The sequence below is a fragment of the Prionailurus bengalensis genome, chromosome C1, assembly GCF_016509475.1.
Source record: "Prionailurus bengalensis isolate Pbe53 chromosome C1, Fcat_Pben_1.1_paternal_pri, whole genome shotgun sequence".
NCBI lineage: Eukaryota > Metazoa > Chordata > Mammalia > Carnivora > Felidae > Prionailurus > Prionailurus bengalensis.
This window is the reverse complement of record NC_057345.1, coordinates 88,809,324-88,837,091: the sequence shown is the minus strand read 5'-3', so window position 1 is coordinate 88,837,091 and position 27,768 is coordinate 88,809,324. Positions and strand designations below refer to the sequence as shown.

At 34.3% G+C, this 27,768-nt stretch overlaps 1 protein-coding gene across 5 annotated transcripts; it reads right to left on the bottom strand.

Annotated features, from left to right (window-relative positions):
• RNPC3 (RNA binding region (RNP1, RRM) containing 3) lies at positions 1-27,768 on the bottom strand. Of its 5 annotated transcripts, none has more exons than XR_006296682.1 (17): positions 27,464-27,768; positions 25,750-25,797; positions 21,871-21,989; positions 20,564-20,647; positions 19,844-19,955; positions 18,466-18,534; positions 16,648-16,790; positions 13,119-13,241; positions 11,937-12,088; positions 8,282-8,443; positions 6,900-6,994; positions 6,752-6,810; positions 4,413-4,545; positions 3,424-3,495; positions 2,342-2,400; positions 1,608-1,686; positions 1-828 (listed from the first exon to the last, which is right to left on the bottom strand). XR_006296682.1 is itself a non-coding variant. In XM_043575708.1 (15 exons), the coding sequence occupies exons 1-14, from the start codon at positions 27,656-27,658 to the stop codon at positions 3,436-3,438; spliced, it is 1,554 nt and encodes a 517-aa protein (XP_043431643.1). In that variant the 5' UTR covers positions 27,659-27,768; the 3' UTR covers positions 1-828; positions 3,424-3,435. The 5 variants fall into 5 exon arrangements, 1 of the variants encoding a protein (XP_043431643.1); XR_006296681.1 differs by having other exon boundaries at positions 2,357-2,400; XR_006296683.1 differs by having other exon boundaries at positions 2,357-2,400; positions 11,937-12,085; positions 27,464-27,763.

The following is a 27,768-nucleotide window of genomic DNA, read 5'->3' as shown; positions in this document are numbered from 1 at the left end:
TTACCTTTACAATTTCTATTTTCTTTATTTCACAATGCTATGAAGAATAAACTGTGATTCACAACAGCTTTCTAACAAAGACCCAAAGACCCAAAGATGGGCAGTGATTCTAAGATGAAGCTACTATTACATATTCACAGGACACTTTTAATAAACAAATTAAATATATCAAAGTTTTATATTAACACATAGCTGAAACTAATTTCACTAAGACAACAGGATACTTTTGTATGGGAAACATTTACACCTTTAAGGTTTGGGGGCACCAAAATAAAAGACAATTAAGAACAAGAATACAAATCCCCTGAAGTGGGAAAAATCTCCCACTACTAAAACAAAACAAGCAACAACAAAAAACAGCAAAACTCATAGCCAAACAAACCACTCCTAAAATAATTACAAGAAATAAGCAGTAACATTATTAAAAAAAAAAAAAAAGTATGTGAGTGCAGTGGTATCCAGGTAAGAATGAAAAAAGAGCTGTATCCATAATCATAAAAGAAAATTTCTATTTAGTATTGTAAAATTACCTGAAAAAAACATTTTTTTACCTGGAAAATTTTTTATGTAATTATCAAATTACACTTTCCAAATGTATTAAATATAAAGAAAAAATTAAGAACATTTATTGGAAAGAAAATAATTTATTATATATGAGGAAGATGATTAAAATACATGTAATATATCCCCAATAAACAGATTTAAATGCATATAGATTTAATTTTTAAATATACTTTAAAAGCTGTTACGCACAGTTCCATAGTCCAGGTGTCAATTTCTTCTCCTCAAAGTTGGAAAGCAGTTGGAAGACATGGAAGCAAAAGGAACCTAAAACACCGTAAGAATTCATTAAAAATAATGATTATAAAACATTTCAATTGTTTTAAAATAACTAAAAGCTAAAACATTTATATTTAGAAAATTAGTGAATCATGTCAGTACTACAAATTTTTGATTGTCAACATAAACAGCTTATATGGAAACGGATTTATAACATTAGAAAATAAAACATTTTAACTGTCTCTATTAAAAAATAGCAATTTCAACATCTGCAAATTCTCGTACTCTTAGAGTGATAATTTATTAACAGAATTTGGAATTATTTTCATAGTACTAGTAATAGAATTTGCAAGAAATGTAGAGGCTCTAATTCTTGATTTTCCTACTTGTAGAAGGTTGGATGGCTAGGCATCTAACTATTTTAATCTAAGTAGTATCTATACTGGTCAGCCCTTGTAACTACTGAAGGAACCTTTTCGAATTAGATTCCTGGTCTCATTCACAGAAATTCTGATTTATTAGTTTTAGGAGAAAGCCCAGGAATCTTTATATGTAAAAATCCTTCCTCAGTGGTTCTCAACCTTGGTCACACATTAGGAGAGTTGAAAAATTCCAGTATCTATGTTGTACGCCAGACCAATTAAATCAAAATGGAGAGAAACCTAAGCAATAGTGTTATTTTTCAGGGTTTTTTTTCTTTTTTCTTTATCAGTATTTTTGAAAAGTTTCTCAGGTGATTCCAAAATGTGGCCAGGATTAAAAACCACTGTTTTGGGTAATACCGGTCATCAACTAGTCTGGAAACCATTGTTATTATGTATACCTACCAGTATTGTTTCTTTTCACTTAATGTGCTACCCTGAGTCAACATTATGTCTTCTCCTCTCTGTTCCTCTTTTCTTATTCCTTTTGTTTTGTTTAGAAAAAGAAAGAGGAAAAAAGATACTTCTGCTTGCTATCTATCTCAAAAGACATATCAATATTAAAACCTGAGATGTGAGGTCTGCTCCTCTTATTTGGAACTGACAAGGAAATCCAGTTATTTTAATTTTCATTATGTGTACTTTTTTAAATGAAAAAAATCCTTTCCCCAAACAAAATTTACAACACATTATATAGAACACCTAAACCAGATACATCATAAAACAGAAGGCATGTTACTGAATTAGGTTTAGGAAATACATAAATATAAGAAACAAGACTAATTTCTGTGTTAAAGCAAATGCATACATTCTCCAAGTAAATACGTTGACCTGATTCACTAACTTTCCCTGGAAAAATTACATAACCTCAAGAACGGCATAGAAAATTCAGCAACAAAGCAAAAAAAACAAAAAAACAAAAAACAACAACAAAAAAACAAAAAAACAAACAACAAAAAAACTCCCCAAAAAACAAAAAAAAACACCACATAAATGATTTGTCCAATCAATGTTGATAATTTTAAAAATAACTCATTTGAATAAAATTATAAAAAACTATTGCTTATTCTGAATCCATGAGTGGGAAAGTGACAAAACATTTCTAGGAAGAACAAAAAACACTGCCCCAAAAAGGATACAACAAGAAAGGATACACTTTGTATGACAGTATTACAGCAGTATTTACGCAGGAATGCTTCTAAAGAAGAACAGCAGAATGCAGTTTAATTTTTTTCTCAATTTTCACATTATATTTACAAATAAATTACTTTTTTAAACACACACTGAAAATTGTTTATTTTTAACTAGTCCATTAAGGTATTTGTAAGAATTCTGACTACATCAGGATATATACTTCACAAAATTCAAATTATCATGGCATTTCACAAAAGAAATAAACATTTTGCAAAATTTTCCTTAATTATATTTTTTTCAGCTTAACACCAGTGAAGTTGACCAAGTTATTTCATGTTCCTCCAGTTTATAAAGGCAGGAAGATTTAAAATAAAACAAAATGAATGTATTTCTACTCATTTGATTTCCTAAAATCAAACAATGTAACACAAACTTTGAAGCTTAAAATGGTTAATTCTACCACTTCTAATCATTAAATTACTTAAGTATGCATTAAAATTACTTATTGGAAAGGCAAAAAATTTCTTGCCTCAAAAAATATGTAAATAGTTCTGTGACATATATAATTAGTAATGCACATTCTTAGGCCCATTAAGAGTGACCAATTTGTCTTGGCTTGGTAGACACTTTCCCAGTCTCAGCACAGGAAAACTGGGATGACTGACTACCCAAGACCCCTACTCCAGACCTACTGAGTTAGAAAATGGGTGAGGGTGAGGGGAAGCCTAGCAAACTGTTTTATCAGACCTTCGGAATACCATAGTACATATTAAAGTTTAAGAAGCATTGCTTTCCTCTAGCTAGAAAAAGATTTAAGACAAAGACTCATTCCTCTCATAAATTCATTCTCCAAACTAAATTTTTACATACATATGGGCTTTATTCATAAGGTAGTTAAAATTTTGAAATTCACTGAGAATTAATTGCACAGTGACACAGAGAGATAGAGACATGGGTGGATCGATCAATTGATTCACATCCTTTAAAAACCTTAGGAGATACCGAATTTATCACTATCAGGCTTTTATCTTTCCTTAATTTTATCTCAAGACAGTTTGTTCTTTTATTATGTTATATGCACACTTACCTTTATTAATTTTTAACACTTTCTTTTTCCTTCTTTAGAATCTTGTTTTGGTCTAGCAGATCGAGCAAATTGCTAATATTTAAAAATTAAGGTTTCCTTCACAAACATGACAGTAATCCTCTCTAAATAATTATTAAGAACATTCTAATATAGGGTAGAAGTACAGTTTTTAAATTTTTTTAATGTTTATTTATTTTTGAGAGACGCAGAGCGTGAGCAGGGGAGGAGCAGAGATAGGAGACATAGAATCTGAAGCAGGTTCCAGGCTCTGAGCTGTCAGCACAGAGCCTGATGTGGAGCTTGAACCCATGAACCTTAAGATCATGATCTGAGCCGAAGTCGGATGTTCAACCGACTGAGCCACCCAGGTGCTCCAGAAGTACAGTTTTTAAAATGTATCTCTTATACTTGTCTTCCTACTCTCAGACATTTGTCAAATATTTTTTTGAGTGCCCACCTGCTGCTCATGATTTGCAAAAGTAAAAAATTTACCTTTTCTTTATAGTCATTTTTTTTTACACCTGGACCTTCACTACATATATCCCTCTGATTTCTATCTTGCAAACTGCATTAACTACTAAAAGCAGAATGTTTAATCAATAATATATTTTGGTAAATTTTCAAATAGAAATATGAATCACAAAATAAAACAGTAAAACTGCAGTGAATCTTATCTTTTTTAAATGACTCCTAGTGGATTTGTGAATACTATAGTCTTTTAGGCTTAGCATAAAAATGTACTACTGAGCTGTAGAAATGAAATGTTTAAACATGGCTAAATTTTAATAACTCCATGCTGCTGAGGTTCCTCTATTCTCCAATAAAAATCTAAACAACCACCTGATTCAGCTAAGTATGTTTGTAACTGAGCATCTGGAGCTAGAATGCCAAGTGTTGAGACTTCTTAACAATAACATAAAAATTAGTTGCAAGTATACCCTTCTGCTTAAAAGACACATTGTCTTTGGAAAAGACTGTTTAAAGGATACAACCACCATAGGTTTTCCAAAAAGAACATATCCATTAGCTTCCTTTAAGGCTTTTGCTGCTGCTTTTTCATTTGGAAGTCCAATGAAAGCTTGTCCTTTCATGCGACCTTCTTTCATCAAACGTATATCAAACCTAGAAGTCAAGGAAGAAAAAGAGGTTTTGATTTAAAGAATGTCAAACAATTTTGATGAGGGGAATAGAAATGTGTCAAACATCTAAAATTTTTTCTATTTCAGAGTATAAATGACTACAGTGTCTGATTAGAACATTACTCAAGACTTCTTAAAATTATGTTTTGTATTCTGTTCTAAAATTGATTCTACGTAATATAAGTTTGACAATGTGCTTATATCTAGCTTTTTAAAGCTATGTTAAATGTATTTAGGTAGTTTATTTTTATTTATTTTTTGGGGGGGTACCAAATTACTTTGTTTGAAGGAATGTTACAAATGAAGGAAGTTAAGTAGATGTTTTGGTACAACTTATAGAAAAGGGAAAATGTCACCCCAACATACATGCACTGCCTCGGTGACCAGGGAAGTCACCCATGTGGCGATGGGAAGACAGCCTAAGGCTTAGCTCTCATTATCACTGTTTCCCAACATGTGCTTGTCAAAGAGATACTCTGCCATGCTGTAGTTACATAGTTTAAAAATTATATTGCTAGAAACTATGAAAACAAATTTAAATTTTTATTTTGTAGCTCTATTTTTAAAAAATTTCATACAGCCAACTCAATACTATCTACCCAAGTGACAAAAAACAACTACATAACCAAGAACAGAAAGGCTGAGAGGTACCACAGAAAAGTAACATAGAATTTCAAAGTAGAAACGGACTTTATTATCTAGTCAAAATCATTTTTACAAGTGACGCCTACAGAGAATGAGTGACTTCTTCAAGGTCATACAGATAGAGTGAAACAGATACCAGATTTTTTTTATTCTAAGTGTAGTGTTCTATTATTTTATAGCATATTCATTTTTCAACATTTTTTGGAAAACTATATTAGAAAATCGGAAAAACCAAACTGTAATTTACAACGAAAGTACTGCCTACAACTGTGATAGTCCATACAAAGCATTTTAAAAATGCAGTAATTTTTTTTTTAATTCACATGACAAGTCCCATGGAAAACAATTAATTGATCATTTTGACGTATACAGCTTTCTCCATATAGAATTATCTTTCCTCTCAAATTCTAAATGCAGCAATACAAAAAAACAGAGGAAATGGATAGACACACACACACATATGTATTTATGTACACTAAACATTTCATACATATATTCTTCTGTTTCTTATAATGATTCAAAAGTAGAAACAAGAAAAAGGACCAGTATTTTGCATGCCTAGCAACAGAAACTATTGGTATAAGAAGAGATATTTGCCACTGACAAGTATAAACAAGCCAGACAGACTTTAAAAGATTAAAACAAGACTAACTAGTTCCAGTTACTCTTTTATCTCCACTCTTTTACCTCTACTCAAGTCTCTCTCTTTTCCTTTTCTACTTTTCCCTACTTCTAATTTATATGGTTGAGGGTCTTAAATACTTGAGTTAACTAATGATGGCATTTTAGTCTGATCTCGGAAGCTAAGCAGGGTCGGGCCTGGTTAGTACTTGGATGGGACACTAATGATGGCATTTTAAAGAATGATATTCTAACTCTAAACATTAGCTTTTAACTCATTTACAAATCACATCCATTTCTTTTGCTCTCACAAAAAGTGGGAGACTTGCTTAATGCAGACTAATTAAAAGAAGGGAAATTACTACCAATGTTAAGAATCTGAAAATTAGGCCTGACTGCTATATATTCCTGCATGAGTTATTAAAGCAGTAGTTTCCAAAGTATAGTCTTTGGACCAGCAGCTTTGGCATCATCCATGAGCTTTTTAGAAATACAAATTCATGGGTCTACCTCAACCCAGATGGACTGAAGAAACTGTTTTTACCAAGCTCTCCAGGTGATTTTTACTCAGGGTAAAGTTTGAGAACCACTGCTTTACAACTGGGGACTAACACTGGAATTTATGCTACTTGTATAAATAAAGTTTTATTGGAACTCAGCCATAAATAATAGTTTATGTATTGTTTATGCCTGCTTTCATACTACAAAAGTAGAACTGAGTAGCTCAGTAGAACTGAGTAGACACTTTATGGCCTGTAATAAATTAAAAATAGAAAATGTCTGCTACCTGCCCATTTACAAAGAAGTTTGCTGACTACTGCTTTAGATATCTAAAACTTATGCAACAGGGAAAATGCTGGGATAAAAAGGGGTTAATTTGTAACAGATAAAATAAAAAAATTTAAGAATATGCTTCCACTTACATTATCCGTTGTGTTTCTGAAGAAAAGTCAACGTATCTCCCAAAAATAAACTTAAGGTCCTAGAATTTTAATAAGAAAAAGAAAAATAAGAAGGTTCAGGGGGAAAAAAAAGGTAAAATAAAAAGCCAATTTATAAATTTCAACTTACCTTTTCTTGAACATGTTTAGCTAAATTCTTTACGTAAATTCTACAGTTTGGTTCACCAGGTTCATAACTTCTGAAAACTGAAAGTGTTTCCATTTCTTATTTAAAAGGAAAACAAAACAATATAAAATTAGTATTTTTTCATTAATTTTTTTCAAAGAAAAACCATAATAACAAATACAAATGTTAAATAGATGAAAAAAGCATATGAAATTGTCAAAACTACAGCTATTAATAGCAGTATTATTAACAAAAATACCCACTAAAAATGTGAGTTGATAATATGAAAATAAATTTAAGAACTTAAGGCATCTAGGGGCACTGGGTGGCTCAGTCAGTTAAGCATGTGACTTTGGCTCAGGTCATGATCTCACAGTTTGTGAGTTCGAGCCCCACGTGGGGCTCTGTGCTGACAGCTTTGAGCCTGGAGCCTGCTTCAGATTCTGGGTCTTCCTCCCTCTCTGCCCCTCCCTCCACTTATGCTCTATCTCTCTCTGTCTCTCAAAAATAAATCAACATTAAAAAAAAAAAAAAAGAATTTCAGTCATCTAGAATAACCAAAACTTATCCAATAAAATATCTATTATTGAGGCTCCTTTATGATGTTACTTTATTAAAAAGACTGAAGCAATTTAATGTTATCAACCATTTGTGTCACTGTTTTGCTTAAAGTCAATTTCCCAAACCACCAGGCACAAACACAGTCAAATGTAAGTATTAATTTAGTCAAACCTGATAATCAAGCATTTCATACAAACTGTGGCTTCTGAATCCCTATACAGTTACTCCTATTAAGTGTCAATTATCAGTTCCTAACAACTGACATTCTATGCAAAAATGCTAGTTGGAGGGTTATTTCCCATTATTATGGAAAAAATTATAACATGCTACACGTCAATTAAAACCCCTAATTTCCTAAAATGTAGTGAAACAGGAAAAATTCTTTAGAAATAAAAACTATCATGTTAGGAAATAAAATCCATAAACACAAACTTTAATCACTACAAAATTGAAACTTTTTTTTTTAAAACAAACAACTGCTTTGCATGCATCTCAGACACAATATTGTGATGATATATCTACTGCATTTGGAATATAGAACTACAAATTATGGGCCACTTGATTTTTTTAAATGTCATATGAAAGTTTTAGGAATGAAAACAAAAATTTTTTTCAATTATATATAGACTGAAAACACCGTATTGAGAGACACTTTCCTCCCTACCGAATATGGGTATTAAAAATTAAAAAAAAGTGATTAAAAACATTAACTGGAAAGATGTTTTGAAGGATATGCCTTAAATATGGTAAAGAACATGAAAAGTTTTGTTGTTTCTGAAGCATCAAAGAAATGGAATGAGCACTGGTTTATTTCACAAAATTACCTTCTCTAGAAATTCTGCCTTTTTCCAACTCCCTTCTAGAAATACACTCTGATGGCATGTCATCACAGTCTTCTTTAATCTCCTCTGTGATGTTCAAATTAGGTTTGGGGAAGATTTTTCCAAATCCTACATTGGGTGCATCACCTTCAGTAGCAGGTAAATCTAAAAGTTAATGTTAACATCAGCAATTAAAAATTCCTCCCTTCAAAACAGGCTTTGTTTTCCATTTTAAGGTATCTTCTGGCACTAAAACTCTGTAGTGTTTTTCTCAATGCTTTAGAACTTTTCTGTAGGCAAACTTTTTCTGTATATGTTCAAATAGCAAATATTTTAGGCTTTGCAGACCATATGGTTTTTATCACGGCTATTAAACTCTGTCACTGTAACATGAAACAGACACAGACAAAAGCTAAACAGCCAAATGGTTGCTTTGTGTTGCTACCTGTAAGAGCCTGCAAAGTGGAAAGAAAATGAATTTATTTTCAAGGAATTTAGCTCGAGGTGCCAGAGGGGATATCTGATTAAATGTGGTGAGCAAGATAAGCAGAAATGTGTGTTGGAGGGGAGGGGGTGTCAACAGTATTTTGTTTAACCTACCCACTCTGAACTATGAATAATTACATGAAAGAAATCTGCAATTCATTAAATAAATTACATAACTATCAAAGGCATTCTGTAATGGCATGTGGTCATTCAAGATTATACAATGCATTTGATGACTTCATAATGTTACATCAGAATATTAGAAAACAACCATCAAAGATTAAAAGATTAAGATCAGAACATTTGCTGAAATCATAAGACACTTTCATTCAAAGCTACCAAAAAAACTTCATTAAACCTCTCCCCACTCTCCCACCAAAAAAAAAGTCAATCCGACTCTTGGATCCTGCAAGAAGTACAGAAAAACAAGTACTCATACTTAAGAGATTACTGACTAGGAAAATTCAAAAACACTGCAATTTTAAAAAAATTTTTGAATGTTTATTTATTTTTGAGAGAGAAAGAACAAACAAGCAGGGAGGGGCAGAGAGAGAGGGAGACACGAAATCTGAAGCAGGCTCCAGGCTCTAAGCTATCAGCACAAAGCCCAATGTGGGGCTTGGACTCACAAACTGCAAGGTCATGACCTGAACTGTTGAAGTCTAACACTTAACAAACTGGCCTATCCAGGTGCCCCAACATGGCAAATTTTAAATTTTATATAGCAACATTAAAGATTTCATTTACAAAACATGAATTTTACCTTCAGCAAAAATTAAACTGGTATGGGAAGGATAGGGTTAGGGTTAAACATTCACTAGAAAAATTCTAGTCATACTACCAAAAAACTAAAAAGCTATGAAAATAGTGCAAAGGATATGCCATATTTAGAATTACAAAAGTTTGTACGTAATGTTGAAAAATTGTTGTACAAACAGATCTCCTGTGGCCTGAAAGCATCAATAAGAAAAAAAACTTTAAGACTGCTTCTACTATTACTTCAACATTACTACTTGCACTGATGTAGAATGGGAAGACTATTACCCTCTCATACAGGTCTAAACCTTTGAGAAAATTAAACTAAAAACTAAAAATATTGCATGTAAGGGTGACTAACAGGAAACAAGAAAGAAAAATATACAAAAAGAAAAATATAGGGGTGTCTGGGTGGCTCAGTCAGTTAAGCATTGGGCCCTTGATCTTGGTTCAGATCATGATCTCAGTTTGTGGGTTTGAGTCTTGAATCGGGCTCTACGCTGATGGCATAAGAACCTGGTTGGGATTCTCTTTCTCCCTCTCTCTCTGTGTCCCTCCTCTGGTTGGGCTCACTCTCTCTAAATAAATAAATAAATAAATAAATATATATATGTGTGGATATATATATATATGTATATATGTGTATATATATATGTATATATGTGTATATATATATGTGTACATACATATATGTGTGTGTATATATATGTATATATGTGTATATATATGTGTGTATATATATATGTGTGTGTATACATATATACAAACAAAAAAGGAGCTATCTGTGCTCTACCTACTGTTCATTTATTAAACAACAATAGCTAATATTTAGACATTTAGACCAGGCCAAGCAGTTTACTTGGATCATCTTGGTTGTTTCTCACAATATTTATTATCTCCTCTTCTGTGATGGGCACTGTGCTCTGGGGCCGGGGTACTGCACATGCTGCCTCTCTGGTGGAGATTATGGTCAGATGGCTGACACAAGCCCAACCCTAATACCAGCAGGGCCAGGAAAAGAGTACAGATGGAGGCATCATACCATTCTCTTAAAAAAAAAAAAAGGTAATGCCTTCTCACTAACCATGAGAAAGGACTTAAAAGCAGTTTTTCCACTCACTTTCTAACAGTTATTGGAACTCTGATCATATATTCACATAAGTGCTCAAAAACACATGTGCAAAAATTTATGTTCCAGTGGTTTCTCAAATAGTAAACAGAAACAACCGCAACTTCTACCAACAGAGCACGGTTAAATAAAGATTGATGAAGGGCACTTGGGTGGCTCGGTCAGTTGAGCATCCAACTTTGGCTCAGGTCATGATCTCACAGTTCGTGGGCTCAAGCCCTGCATCAGGCTCTGTGCTGACAGCTCAGAGCCTGGAGCCTGCTTCGGATTCTGTGTGTCTCTCTCTCTGCCCCTCCCTCACTCATGCTATCTCTCTCTCTCTCCCTGTCTCAAAAATATATAAACATTAAAAAAAAATAAAAATAAAGATTAATGCAACTAGACTATGTAGTATTATGCAACCATAAAACAAAATAAGGTATATATTTTATGTTCTAATACAGTAAGCCACTCCCACTAGATTTTAAACTCCAAGAGGTCAGAGACGATGCCTACCTTGTCTTTTAGTGCTGAGCACAAAGTCTGCTATGCTCTACACTTTCAATAAGTCAATATTAAGTGAATGGCAAATACATAAAACATGATGCCCATTTAAAAAAAAAAAGAAAACGTGTTTACACATGTGTAGGATAAGGTCTGAAGAATAACTATATTCTACATTATTAACAATGGCTGTCTCTATGGAGTAAGATAGGGCACAGTGGGGTTTGAGGTGTTAACTCTTAAAATGTTACTTTATATGTTTATTTTCTATAAGCTCGTATTATTTCCAAAATTAAAAAACAAGATTAAAAAAAAAGGAATGTTATTATAATATCAAATTAATGCCTAAAGTAAGCAGAAAAAGTATCTGTAATGTTAATAATCTTTACACTTAACACCATCTTAGTAAACAATCTTCCGTGTCTTTTGGATAAAAAAAAAAAAAAAATTTACATGAAATCTACCACAGACACAATAGCCACATAGCTTGTTTCCTAATCAATAATACAACATCACATCTAACAATGAAAACATAAGTCAACAGAAGAAACTTTTCTATTGTATTTTTAGTGTAAACATCAGCAAAAAACAGACTAAATTTCACCCCATAGTTCATTACTAGCAAAAGGCAACAGTGATGGTTTCATCATTAAGCACTAATTTTGATTACAGGAAAAAGTTCAAAATGGATAGTATTTCATGATATTAAGGAAGTCTGCATATTTCAAATATTTAATTCTAACACAAAAAGCAGATTAAGAATTTTTACATAGCATATTAAATAAAGAACTAGAATATGCTTACCATAATTTTGTTCTTCACAATTTTGTTCTTTTTCTAGATCTTTCTTAAATGCAGATGGCATGTCAGTAGATATATGAAATTCAATTTTCTTATTACCTACAGGTTGTGGTTGGTCAAATACATCCGAAGGTAACAGCACTGGATGTAAACTGCTGTTTATAAACAGTGACAGCATTACTTTGTAATTGCAAATAAAATCCTGAGTAAAACTTCATTTCATATTTACCATAACAATGATAAAGTGCTCATAATACTATAAGCATTACACAAAGTAACTTCCATTTAATACTTCAATAAATCCTAACAAATTTTCTAATATGAGTATTATTAAATTCCTAGTTAGACAAGGAGATTGAGATTAAGGGATATCACTCATTAGATGACAGAGACAGTACTTGGGGACTACTGATTCCAAACTTGAGGATATTTACCAATACACAAAGAAGTTCATTCTATGTTTAATATATGCATGTTTATGTACTGTATTCTGTATGCTGTACAATAAAGCTGTACTGTCCAACAGAATTGCCACTAGCCAAACATGTGGCTAATGAGCACTTGAAATATTGCTTTCCAAATTAAAATATAAGCATATAAAATACACACAAGAATATAACAACTTTGTACAAAAAAATGTTGAATGTCAATAATTGTTTATATTAATTATAAGCTAAAATAATATTTTGGATATTATGGGATAAATAAAATATACTATCAAAATTAATTTCATCTGCATCTTTTTACTCCTTTAATGTGGCTATTGGAAAACTGAATTTGGTTCACATGACTTATCTTTAGTTATTTGTGCTGCTATAGAGATTAAAAGCATGGGACTGTGATATCAAGACATACATAGGTAAGAAACATACATCATATTTATATTTAATATGAAACTTTAAAAAAATAAGACTCATTCCTTTCAAATGGAAAAAAGATTTTTAGCAAACTCTCTATGAAGTTACTTACAAGTTCAAGGGAAATTATATTGTAGAATAGCTAAAAAAAACCCAACAAACTAAAATTGCAATTAATGATAATTTTATCTAAGATATTAAAATGCATAGAATTCCATGGCAAACAGGCAAGTAAAGTATCTGCCATAACTGTTTTTAAATGACATGAGTTAAGCAAGTAGACAAAGTACACAGAAAATGCTTATTTCATAACCCAAAACAAAATTACCTGTGTGCAGTAGATGGTGTTTTCAACATATCCTTTATTTTTCGCTTTTTTCTAACATGGTGCTGCTTTATTGTTTTTGGTCTTTTGGGCTGAAGATTTGCTAGTTCCATTAGTTTGGTCATTCTACATTAGGGAAAGAAAAATAAAAACAAAAAATTCCTCATGTAGGCGCATATAATATAAATTAAGCTATAAGTATAAATGACATATTCTAGTAAATTAGGATTTATGTAGCATAAGTATAGTCTGTTTTTTTAAATTTTTTTAATGTTTATTTTTGAAAGAGACAGAGTGCGAGTGGGGGAAGGGCAGAGAGAGAGCAACACAGAATCTGAAGCAGGCTCCAGGCTCCATGCTGTCAGCACAGAACTCAATGTGGGGCTCAAACTCATGAACCGCGAGATCATGACCTGAGCTGAAGTCGGAAGCTCAACAAACTGAGCCACCCAGGGCTCCATTAAGTATAGTTTCTAAGCCATCAATTAAGATAATAATTTAAAATAAGCTCATATTCTAAATTTCCTTGGTCAACTTTCATCTTACTTTAAAGGAATTGGAAATTTACTTAGTTTCAATTTATCTCTAAAAGATACGTTTTAGTATAAAAATTATTAGTTGTTCAAATAAAATGACTACACCTGATGCCAAAAAGTTAAAACAGGATACAGTAATACAACAACTTATGTAACTTTTCTCTTTCATTGACTGACTTTTCTTCTAATTAAAGATAGCCTAAACTGAAGTATTTTTATTTTAAAGCATTTTGTGTATAATTGTTGCACATGAATCATTACACAAACAAGATAAGTTGAGAACAATGTTTTCAAATACAGTACTATACTCTGAAGTAGTTTATAAATAACTATCAAGGTGTAACAATTGATACATTGTATGTAGTTTATCTTCATCGTGAGTGTGAATAATATTTAGAAAAGATCTTGTCTAGGCTTTTTTGTATCTTCCACAAGATCGGACATGGTGTTTCCACAGAGCACAAGCTCAAAAACCACTAGTCATAGATAGCTCTATATCTATAGTTACATTTGTGAAATTTGGAAGCAAAATAAACATGCACACAAAATTCAAGAAAAGAGAATTAAGTCATTAACATAAGCTTTAAATCTAAGTGAGGAAAAATGTAAGCTTATGCTATGTAAACATAAAGCCTCTTAACAATCATAGTTTACCCAAAATTTTATGAATAAATCTAGTAATACAAAAACATGCCTCTGTTCACAAACTGCTCAAAGTACACTAAGCCTCTACAACACTGCCAGGCATAAGTTAGGTAGGTAATCAACAAATACTTGCTGAATGAACAGTACAGGTTTTTGTTTTTCCTTTTTTTTTTTTTTTTAATTTCCAGAAGATACTGGAAAAGCAGAAACCAGAGACTGTTTCATGCAAAGACTATTCTCATTACTCAAGATGAATTACTTAGAGAATTCCTCACTATATCCTTAAATGAAAACCTAAATAAAACAACAGAGTTTTCACCAGTTTGCATAATTTTTACAAAGAAAGTAAAATTTACAGAGGTTATGGAATTAACACAAGGCAACACTCTATGCTGTTCTTTATTCAGTAACAAGTTAAAGTTATAGTCTATCAAGAGCTGTCAGCTTTCCTAAAATGTCTCTATTGAAGACACTCTGGTCACCCCATTTATGTAGTTTTGGCTCCACCTACACTTTGATTTTAACTATTTCTCTTGAAAGAATATATGTATTGAGCCACTACTTAAGTGAACACTGACTCAATTAATAGTGAAATTCTTACTGATTATTTGTAACTATTGCCTAGATTCTCTGCTTGGGTTTTGACTCCTGTCAACCATTCCTGTATCTGACTTCTGTACAGTTACCTAAGATTCCCAACCTATGGGGTACCTGGCTGGCTCAGTTGGTGTGCTCCATGTTTGGTGTAGAGATTACTTAAATATAAAAAATCTTAGGGGCACCTGGATGGTTCAGTTGATTGACCATCCAACTCTTGATTTTGGCTCAAGTCATGATCTCACAGTTCCTGAGTTCAAGCCCTGTGTCAGGATCCACACTCAAGTGTGGAGCATGCCTGGGATTCTCTCTTTCCCTCTCTCTCTCTCTCTCTGCCCCTCCCACACTTGGTCTTTCTCTCTTAAAACAATTAAACTTTAAAAATAAATAAATAATCTTAAAAAACAAGGAAAAATAAAAAGATTCCCATCATGTGCACATACTAGTCTGCTGGAGGAGGGATTGGCCAATTAACAGCCTTAGGACCAAATTCAGCCAGCCACCTGTTTTTGTAAACAGAAAGTTGTGCTGGAACACAACCAAATCTGCTCATTTAGGTTTGTCTACGGCTACTTTCCTACTATAACAGAACTCTCTAGCCCTATACAGAAAATGTTTAGCAATTCCTATTCTAGGCTATGCTATGGATTATACACCTGGACATTATTAACAACTTACTGCTTTTCACCAGAATCTTTAAATAAAATATATGTAGGCTGTCAAGAACAACCAATAAATTCACCTGCATTAGTAACTATGAATGGCTTTGCATAAAATCCCTCAGAAATGCTCTGGAAATAGTCAGAGGTGAATAAAATTCACGGAATAAGCTGAAAAAATATGAATACAATCTATTCTTATTCTTGTTATTCGAGAGAGTTATGTTTTATAAAGTGTCCCCTCCGCCAAAAAAAGTGTCCACAAAGAATTAGTGAATAATGAATGAATCAATGCCCCTAGGGGAAAGTCAGGATTAGTTTCCTGCAAGCCTATTCTCTAACATTTCACCAACTGATCTATAAACACCTTGTTTTATGTGTTTATGGTTTAAGGTCACCTTATTTTAAATATGGTTGATTCATTAACACTGAACTCACAGTCAACAGCACTACAGCTCCAACCTGAACAAGGTTTATCTAATGTGTTTTCTCCATCAGGCACATCACAGCCTCCTTGATCTTGTAAACATTAGACAGAACTACAACACTATGGTTGGAAACCGCTTTAAACAGCAAAATCACCAACAAACAGCATAAAAATGTGAAAAGATTAGTATTAAATAGACCACGAAAAGGATACCTGTTAACAGTATGGGAGCAGAATGTCACCCTGTTATACCTCATCTGGGAATACACACGTCAAGCAACTCAAATTTTTCATCATTGCACCATGCCCACATTGGCAAAAGACTATAAAAGCCCTATCTATAAGTAATGATTTTGGGGTTACAAATAAATTTTAGCAGGTAGGCACATTCACAAATAAGCAATCCACAAATAATGAGGATCAATTGTACTTTATAGTATCATAAGCGTCAATCTAAAAAATCACTCATAATCCAAAAATTTTTCCTTAGGTCTTAATATATAGTCCCAGGTCTTAATCTGTACCTAATATGCATGGTCAAGACTTGGAGGGTTGGGGACAAATTCTAATCACCCCAAATTACGAACAATTACAGGCAAAATTTAATAAGAGCAAGTGAATCATTCTGTTTCTTCAAATCTAAACAAATCTTACTTGATATTACAAACCTCTGTCGGTCTTCATCATCACTGCTTTCATATTCTGATTCTTTACTTGATAATTCCTCCTCCTCATCTGGCAAAGGAGGTTCCTCTGGTGGCTGAGGAGATGCAGGTGGAAGAGGTGCATGTAATGGCATATAGTCTTCATACTAATTAAAAGAAAAAACAAAAAGACTACAGCAATCTATGATATTTATAGAACAGAAAAACTATTTCCATCCAGACACATTATTCTCAGATCTCTTTCCCTCACGATATTCTTTTACACATGCAGCATTGAGTAACACCTGCTACAGAAGATGGCTAATTGATCACAAAACTTGTTTCTTCCTCCTTCGCACCTAGCTGGACTAAATTTCCAAACCTCCTACAGTTAGATTTCACCATACAACAGTTTTAGCCAACAAAATGCTAGCATTAAAAAAAAAAAAAAAAAAATCCACCCATAATCCTCTCTTCCTTCTTGATCTGCAAGATGTATGGTAATACCCTCACTGATATGGGAATGCACGTAATGAAGTTATGTCTTTTGAATGATTCAGTAGAGTACAACACCATTCTGTCCATTTTGGGATGGACTTAACATGCATAAGAAATAAATTATACTATGTTAAGTGACTAAGATTTGAGTTTTATGTTAACAGTAGTTAGCCTAATCTTTTTTTGTTTATTTTTTATTTTGAGAGAGAGAAAGAGTGTGCATGTGAGCTTGTGGGGCTGAGAAGCAGAGGGAGAGAGAGAATCCCAGGCAGGCTCCACGCTCTCAGCACAGAGCCTGATACAGGGCTCAATCCCACAAACAACGAGATCATGACCTGAGCCAAAATCAAGAGTTGGACATCTAACCAACTGAGCTGAGCCCCCATGCACCCAACAGTTAGCCTAATCTTAACTAATAATCCTGTAATGTGCCAGGCATTGAGATGTTGGGATTACAAAATATTATCAAGGTTAATAGTATAGACATTAGAAAAGTAGCCAATATGCAATACATAGTAGAAAAGCAAATATTCTACTTAAATGTTAGGACTCAAAATAATTTCTCTATGCTACTGTCTAAACAAATACTAAGAGTACAACACCAAAATAGAAACTAGAATTATTCAACAGCAGACACAGATGATCTAAATTACTGATAGGTTTGCACAGTAAATTCTAATAAAAATTATTAGCAACATTTCTTGTCTTTTGCAAATGAAGTTCTATATGCAGTAAAACCAGAAACAATGGAAATTTTCATAATTGTTGAATGTAATTATTTTATAAAATGGCAGAATGTTCTGGATCAGAGGACTGAACAACAACACTGGCAGCAGACGATGGCCTCTAGGGAGCCAATGGCTGGCTCAGTAGGTAAGGAATGCCACTCTTTCTGTTTTTTTGTTTTTTTCGTTAGTAGGCTTCACTCCTAGCATGGGGCCCAACACAGGGCTTACACTCATGGTCTTAGAGATCAAGACCTGAGCTGAGATGAAGAGTCAGACACTTAACTAAGACACCCAAGCACCCCAAGCATGCGACTAGATCTCAAGGGCATGAGTCCAAGCCCCACGATGTAGAGCTTACTTAATTTAAAAAAATGTTAAAAAAAAAAAAAAGATATCACAGAAATGATGGCCTCTATTACCAAATGCATCTCTTTCATGTTCTGGCTTTTTTCCACTTTTAATTGTTCATTTGACTAATGTTCTATTAACTTTGTATTTGTCCCTTATTTTCAATGCACATTAGAGGTTACTGGCACAATATTTGTGAACTTTATCCTAAATAATCCCACCTCAGAAGAGATGTTGTAAATCTTTAAAATTCTAAGAGATTTCTTACCATGGGAGGTCGCGCAGTAATTGGTCCAAAAGGTGTGGGCAAATTCATTTTATTCATAAGATGAAGAACCTTAAAGCAGAAACACATTTAAAATCATATAATAAAATGACGATTCAACTCACGTCTTTTTTTTTTTTTTACATTTATTTATTTTTGATAGAGACAGAGCACAAGTTGGGGAGAGGCAGAGAGAGAAGGAGACACAGAATCCAAAGCAGGCTCCAGGCTCTAAGCTGTCAGCACAGAGCCCGACGCGGGGCTCGAACCCACAAACCGTGAGATCATGACCTGAGCCGAAGTTGGATGCTTAACCAACTGGGCCACCTAGGCACCCGATTCAACTCACATCTTATATTTTATGTAATTTAAAACTTTGCAATAACACTCCTGATTTAGTGCAAAGGCTGGCCACCTCTTGCCTTATCCCAAAACAGGGATAATACCAGGTGCTGGTATATCTCAGAAGATTAGCCTTCCTGAACTGTTTGTCAATTCTACAAATACTATTATTCTCATTATTAAAAATGTCATGTTCTTGCAATGTGAATGCTATCAAAATGTTATGTCTTTCCCCTTAATTACTGTAGAATTATGAAACAGAAGGTACAATAAAGAAAGTAAATATCGTGTACATTTTGAACCTCAAAGTATCTTACTACTATCAATACTTTCAAGCATTTGCTTAAGGGTCTACTATGCCTTTTTCTTTAAGAAAGAATCTATATGTTAAAGGTGTATGCTTAAGTAACAAAAATTACCAGAAATTATATTTCCCAAATTACATTGTTTATTAGTATTATTAATAGTAAGCATATTACTATGTTTATACCACAGTTTAGAAAAATTTCTACTTGAATCCAGTAACACTTCATTACCTTTTGCAACGGACTGAACCTCCACCCATATACATATACTGAATCCTAACACTCAGTGTGATGGATGGTCTTAGAAGGTAGGGCCTTTGGGAAGTAATTAGGTCATTAAGGGTAGACTCCCATGAATGGGATTAGTATCCCTTATAAAACGGACCCGAGAGAGCTCTCTCACCTTTTTTCAGCAAGGTGAGGATCCAAAGAGAAAACAGCCACCTGCATCTCAGGAAAGGGCCCTTACCAGAACTCAACCTTGCGGGCACCCTAATCTCAGAGTTCCAATCCCCAGCACTGTTAGAAATAATTTTCTGTTTATAAGCCAGTGAGTCTACAGTACTTAGTTATAGCAACCCAAACTAAGACACCTTTAATTACTATAATATCATTGCATGTTGGAATTAGTCTGATTAACACTGTTATGAAAAGTATAAAAATTAGCATGAAGAATAACTTATGAAGTCATTTAAGCATTTACTTTGAGGAAAGTTATGTTTCATTCTACTTACCTGTACATAGAACTTAGGCACACTTGCCAAAGCATTTACTATGTTTGCTAGGATTGTGCTTGAAGGTGGTGGGTACATATACTTGAGACATGAATTCAGAGGAAAAGTCAGCCTAAAAAAATATTTAAAATGTTTATCATGTTTTAGTAAATTTCGTATCAATAACTCACTTTTAGGTAACATACAAAATTGCTCACATAATTCAGTACTTTTAGATTTACCTTGTTCCTAATAATCCCAAATAAGTACATTTAAAAAGAAACTTGCTTTCTGACTGCACTAAAAAAAGGTATTTCTTACCAGAGCTTATCTTATAGCTCTGAACATTTTTTTTTTATGTTCATTTATTTTTAAGAGAGAGAGAAAGAGTGTGAGAAGGGGATGAGCAGAGAGAAAGAGAGGGAGACACAGAATCTGAAGAAGGCTCCAGGCTCGAGCTGTGAGATCATGACCTAAGCCAAAGTCGGATGCTTAACTGAGCGACCCAGGTGCCCTTATAGCTCTTAACATTTTAATGGTCCCAAATTCAGTGACAAACTCTAACTGGTGAAAATGTTCAATCAACATGTTAAAAATATACATGACAGATAATAAAATATCCTGTAGAACATCTTATTTGCAATACAGGCACACACACGTGCACACACACACACACACACACACACACACTCTGAATGACAAAACTGAAAAAACAACAAGACACTAACAAAAAATACTAACCCATGGTTTGGTGCAATCCCATTTTCTATGGTTAAACAACCAAGTTCTTTCTTTTCTTTATCATCTTCCACAGGATCATCAGATCTAAAAAATACAGAATCAAAGTTGATCTTATCTTTAGAAATAGAGTAAAAAAACTGCATACAGAAAAGACATATTACCTTTTCAAACATGGTACTGTATTACGAAAATAGTTCCATAATAAATAAAACTTCCAACCATTTCTCAAACAAATAGCAAAAGAAAGGTAAATAGTAATCAACATTAGTAAACGTCCTTCTCTATCCTAGACATTATACAAGGCACACATTTTCACTTAGTCTTTTTACTCTTCAATGAAACCCTATGAAGATGGTATGACAAATCTCATTGACAAAACAGACAAAAAAACAACAACAAAAAGCAAAAAAAATACCCCTGGAGTTCACACGGTATACAATAGTGGTACTCAAATTTCTTAACATGTATCAATATCACTTAAAGAGTTTGTTACAATTCAGACTGCTGGGCTTTATCTTCCCCTTCCTACCCTTCCCCCCACCAAATTTCAAATTCAGTAGGACTAGGGTAAGGCTCAAGAATCTGTATTTCTTTTTTCATTAATGTTTATTTATTTATTTTGAGAGAGAGAGAGAGAGAGAGCGAGAGTGAGCAGAGGAGTGGCAGAGAGAGGGAGACCAAGAATCCCAGCCAGGCTCTGTGTTGACAGATAATAAACACAGGGCTCAATTTCAGGAATAGTGAGATCATGACCTGATCTGAAATCAAGAGCTGGATGGATGCTTAACCAACTGAGCCACCCAGGCACCCCAAGAATCTGGGGTGCAGATGATGCAGCCAGTCCAGGGAGTACTCTGAGAACCACTAGTGCAAAGCAAATTTATAAGTTTTATAACTACAAAGAGTTACAGTTGGGAACTAAATACAAGTCTTTGATTTCAAAGGCCATGCCTTTTCATGATACCCTGCTATCTGTAATACAAGGACTTATACTAGCTTTATTCCTCCACTTAAAATTGAAGTCTAGTTATATTCCTCCACTTAAAATTGATTACTTTTCCTCCACTTAAAATTGATTACTTTTCACCCTACCCTCTTCTCACTTCACACTGATTAAATTCTTAATATTAAATCAACACTCAAGATTCCTAATGCACAATTAAGAACAAACATAAATATAATACACTAGATTCAAGAGATGTATCATTTATTATCTGAAATCATTTACTTGCTGGTCTGAAGACAACCCAATAGAAACACAATTGATTAAAAACACTTTAAAATTTTAGGAAAACCTATCTACATACCTTTTCTTTTTTTCAGTGTCTGAAGAGGGACATGGGGAATGAACTCGATCTTGTTCTTTTGCAAATTCAACAACTAAAGTATGACCCAAAAGTTTCAGCTGATGAAGTCTTGTCAATGCCTTCAGTTGGAAAAGCAAGAGTAAAATATTTTATAATTCCACCAAAAATTATTTGTTAGAGAACATCTATATATTAACTTACACACGTTCTTTGTTAATGCTATTAATATCTCCTTGGCTATTTCTTACCCATTTCTAACGTCAGGCTGGTTAGCCTTTGTCGTTTATTAAGGGACTGCTTCCTATCACTTACCAAAACTAAAATCTGCTGAAATCCATATCTGCCTATACCTAGGCAACTGAAAAGGTTAAAAAAACAAACACAATCAGCCTGGACTCACTTTAAATTCATGACCACAACCACAAATCTGGAGTGGAACTTAATGATGCCATACATATCTCATTTTTAGTTCATTTTTTCTACTAATTTCTAAGATTATTTTGTACTTTCTCCTGGCTCCTCAACCCTCACAACATTCCTTTCCCATTCTTTACCCTAGGACTTTGCTTCCTACTTTGGGAAAACTGAAACAACTATATGAGAACTTCAGATTCCCACTATAACTCCCATCTACCAGCATATGCATCTACATATTCTACCTTCTGCTATAATGTATTAACTAGTCATGTTTTTAATCTCAATCCAGTTGCTGGACTTGTATACTAAATCCCACCCTCTCATCTACTCAAGAGTCTCTCTTCTGCTCCCTGAAACTGTATGGGAAGTCTTCTTTAATTTTCTGTCCTCTACTAAATCGTCCATATTAGCACACAAATATGCTTCTATTTCTCCCATCCTAATTTGTTTTTCTTCATCCATTGATCCCACTTTGCTCTTCTCCCCTCCTTTAATTACTGTTGCAGTAAAACTCCTTAAGAATTACCTAAGCCCTTTACCTAGAATTCCTTTGCTCCCATCCAGTCGCCAACTCAGTCCACTGGCACTGCTTAGCAAAGACAACAAATTCTGTACTGCCAAGCCAATGGTCTACTTTCAATCATCATCTTACTGCATTTAACACAGTTGATCACTCCCTCCTTGATACATGTTCTTCACTTGGTGTCAAAACATCATACTTTCCTGCTGTTTGCTTCCTAGCTCACTGGTTTCTACTGCTTAATCTCTTGGCTTGTGCCTTCTCAAATTCTAAATGTTGGCATATGCCAGAATTCTATTATGGGCCCTCTTTCCAGCTACTATCTTGGTGATCTAATCAGCATCCTAAATTTAAATTCCATCACTATGCTTATAATTCCCCAATTCATAACCTCAGCGCAAACCTGTCCTGAAGTCCAAGAAAACATATCCAAACTACAGGATGGCTCCTGTTAGGTGTCAAACAAACATCTCAAACTTCTCACACTTCAGAAACTGAGCCACTAATGCTCTCTCCTCATCCCCTCAAATATTTTCTATCTGGAACTTTTCACATTTCAGTTGCTGGTATAACTCCATTCTTCTACTCACTTATGTCAAAAATATTGGAATCATCTGTAAGACTTCTTCCCACATCAAGAAATTGTTTGTTTCTATCTTCAAAATATATCCAGCATCTAACTACTTCTATCACCTCATTCCAAACAGCTATCATCTCTGAACTAAATTGCCACCATAACCTTTTTACAGATTTCCTTGTTTCTACTCTTCCCTGCTTTACATCTCTTCTCAACACAACACCCAAGGTGATCCTTTTAAAGATATGTTAGATTATGTTACTGCTTTGCTCCAAATATTCCAATTGCTCCCCATTTACTCAGAGTAAAATCTAGGATCCTTAGAATACCTAAATGAGGGTCGCCTGGGTGGTTTAGTTGGTTAGGTGTCCAACTCTTGATTTCAGCTCAGGTCATGATCTCAGGGTTCGTGAGTTTTGTCAGCACAGAGTCTGCTTGGGATTCTGTCTCCCTCTCACTCTGTACCTCCCTGCTTATTCTTGCTCACTCTCTAAATAAACTTTAAAAAAAAAAAAAGAACACCTACATGATATGGCCTCTATTACTTCTCTAACCTCAAATCCAATTATTTCTCCCTCATTTTGTCTGCTTCAGCCACTTTGGCTTACTTAAACATGACGTTCTCCCATACTACAGCCCTCGTTCCAGCCATTATTCTGCCTGGAATGTACTTTCCCCAGGTACTCTCTTAGCTAACGTCCTTCACCTCCTTCAAATCGTTACTCAAATATGACCCTTATCACCTCAACAGCAACTTAACCATTCCCATCTAGCACTCTTGATCCTATTTCCTTTTCCTTTGTATTCCATAGCATTTATCATTTTCTAAAATATTAAACAATTATGTTTATTATTTATAATCTGCCTCCCCTTTAGAGAATGTGAGCCTCAATGAGAACATAAATCTTTATTATTATTTTCTTCCTCGCAAAATGGATGTCATACATATTCTCTTTAAGGATATATGGTTTTTCATTTTTAATGTTAGCTAATTTCCCCCACCTCTCTCAGCTACTTACTTTGTAGTTCTACTTCCTTTTCAACTTCTTCTTCTCATTCTCCTTTGCTGGTCTGTCTTCCTTGGGCAACCATACCCATTCACCTGATTCAAAAAACTCCATTTTGAGCTTGTCTCAGCTCTAAAGCCATACTTTTAACTGTATTAAAAATATTTCCACAGAAGTAGCTCACTGACTCCTCAAAGTTAACAGATAGCATTTGAATTCATTATCTACCTTTGCAAGTTATCTTTTAAATCCTGCCCTTAATGTCAGCTAATGTAATAACCTAATACCTCAGCCCAAAAATCTCAAACCTAATTATGTATAGGAATCACAAGACCTACAAACTCAATCTCTACCAAGTGTATACCTACTTCTTCCTTTGTCTTCTTATTGATTTACTCAGACCTTTTATCTTGCCTTGCCCATTATAACACTTCTCTTGTCCTGGCTTTCCATTTGGTCTTCCTACCTTTAGTTTTTCCCCATCTAATCCATTACATGAACTCTACCAGATATTTTCACAGATCTGACTATATTTTGGCCAGCTCAAAACTATCAGTGCCTTAATATCTACTAAACAAAATTCAGTCCCTCCCTCCCACCCAAATTTAGATCTCAACCTATTTTCCAAGTCCTATTTCCATTTCAACCCTTAATTCTTGCTCTACTTACAACTTTCCATGTTTGACAGCTTCACTTAGTGTTCACCCAACCTGAAAGGGCTCATCTCCCTTTGTTTTCTTCTCAAAATCCAACTAATCATTTAAAGGTCTACCTCAAAGGTCAACTTCTTTGTGAATGAATCCCTAGGATTTTTAAAATACATGTATTTTCCCTTTAATACTTAAAACATCTTACCTTGCAGTTAAAGAGAGTTATCAATCTTTGCATCCTTTAGAATTTATTTTTAATTACATATGAAATTACATATGAAATTACAATTCAATCTTAATTTGCTTTCCAGTTAATCTATGTTTGTTTGTTTGTTTATTTATTTATTTATTGTGAGAGAGAGAGAGAGACACACAAAATCTGAAGCAGACTCCCGGCTCCAAGCTGTCAGCCTGACAGGGCTCAAACCCCCGAACTGCAAGATCATGACCTGAGTCCAATGCTTAACTGACTGAGCTACTCAGGCGCCCCTCCAGTGAATCTATTCTAATTTCCAAATACCTAAACATTGAAGAAGATTTGCCAACTGATAAACCAAATGCAGTCTATGAAGAAAACTCTTGAAATACAGACCCTTTTGCTTTTGAAAACTGTGGTTTAACATCACATTTCATTTTTGAACAAAGATAAGTTAATACGAAATTGCTGACAACTTTAATAGTAAAAAAAAATAAATAAAAAAGTCATACCTTTATAGCTGCTTTTTCACTAGGAAAAGTAGCAAAAGCTGTATGTTTCTGAAAAGTAATTAAGGTACAAATTATTTGTAACATAATTTCAGTCTTCCATAAGGAAGTCTGATACTTCACCAGTTGACAGTGATTTCAAAAATTAATAAAGTCATGGAAAAGGATGGAAAATCGAGATTGTTTTAACTGATAATTAATTGCAGTACAGTGGTTCTGAATCTTTTTTGCTTCAGAGTTCCTTGAGATGACAGCTATGTAGCCTTTTAAATACGAAGGTGTATACACATATACAGTATGTTTTACACATGCTTTTAAATAGTCCAATAGACCAGAAGTTTAAAAACCCCTACTATACACAGGACAACTCTTAAACTATCTCAATATACAAATATCTGCAATTTATAATATATATGAAGATCTTAAAAACTTTCCTCTATAAGATAAATGCGAAGTTTAAAAATGTTTACCAACAGAAGATCATTAAGTGCATGTTTCCTTTGTAATTTATCCTTGTAATAAGGGTTCAATGGGAGAAGTCTATTTTTCAATATAAACTGTAAATAGTTTAAAAACCATCAAAAAAAACATAAGTCAAAAGTAAATGAATCCTTATGCTGTGAAAGAGTTGTTGTCAAGAGTTGCTTATATTATATCACACATTCTAATTTTGTCAGATCTGATCCAACATGACCTAATCAGAGTGTATTTAAACTGAATAACACAGAATACTTGTACTTGCTGGTATACATGACACTTTGATCAAAACTGGTCGTTCTTCTCAGTACTTCTTAACCCTGGCTGCATATTAGAATCACCAGAGGAGACTAAAACCACTGATTTCGCTGCATCATAGACCATCTTGCAGAAACTTAACATCACCGTACTATTTTAATGGAGCGAAACCCATCTAAAACATTTTCAGGCATAAAAGCAAATGAAGTTATTGAGTAAATTCCTGCAGTCTCAAAATATTGTTCCCCAAAGATTCCGTCAGAAATAAATTTTTATTTTATTTTTATTTTATTTTAGAGAGAGAGAGAGAGAGAGAGCGAGCAAGCGAGCATGAGCGGGGCAGAGGGGCGAGGGAGAGAGAAAGAATCCTAAGCGGGGTCCAAGCTCTGCGGGTAGCCGGAGAGGAACTCCATCTCACCTCCCACGGAACACGATCTGACCGAAATCAAGAAATGAAGCCTCAACCACTGACCCACCCAGGTGCCCCTTTTTATTTTTTTCACTTTACTTTAGAAAAAGATTTTATGAGTAATTTCTTCGTAAAAAATCTAGTAGAAATTCTATAACTGGCTTACTGAAGTTACTATTGTAGTTTCTCCTCTATTTTAATGAATATCTTCACAGTGGCATATACGTGAACCAACATTTTTGCAAAGTCCTTTGTACTTTATATTTGAGTACTGAGTCTAAAAGAAATGCTCTCAAATTCAGAGTAGTTTCGAGATTCCCCGGATGGATCAGAAAAGGGAACATAAGCCACTCTTCTGCCTTGCCCTTCTCGGCGGCGCTGTGACTAATGCAGGCTCAAGCCAATTAAAACTTCACTTGGTACGCAAGATGTCTGGACATTAAAGAGGAAAGATAGACACGCCCTCACTACACAAGCGCATTTTCCCACTCTTTTCCGTCTTCCTTCTGTCAAAGCTTCCCCCTCCCCGAGTCAAGGGCCTTCCACGGCGGCTTGGGACAGGAGCGCCCTTACCAGTCGTCCCTTATCTGACAGGACGCGCACCGACTGCGCCCCGAAATATTTCAGCAAATCCTCTTTCTCCTCAGCAGTCAGCTCGGCTGGCAGGTGCCTCACAAGAAGGGTTCGGTCGCCCCGTGACGGAGAGAGTGAAGCAGAGCTCTGACATCCTCTTGCCATCGGCGGTAGAGGCTGCTCGGGAGCCGCCATTTCCCACAGAGAAACTGCAACACAGAAAGCGAAGAGGCCGCAGTGAAAATGAGCTAATCAACAGAAGCTGGGGATAAATGAGTATTTTTCCGCCTCGCGCTAAGGATTCT

Coding starts and splice junctions, on each gene's coding strand:
- RNPC3 (XM_043575708.1), bottom strand. CDS start 27,658: ATGGCGGCTCCCGAGCAGCCTCTACCGCCGATGGCAAGAGGATGTCAG. Junction 12,089..13,118: donor ACACCATCTACTGCACACAG/GTAATTTTGTTT, acceptor GTTTATAAACAG/CAGTTTACATCCAGTGCTGT. Junction 6,811..6,899: donor CTAAACATGTTCAAGAAAAG/GTAAGTTGAAAT, acceptor TTAAAATTCTAG/GACCTTAAGTTTATTTTTGG.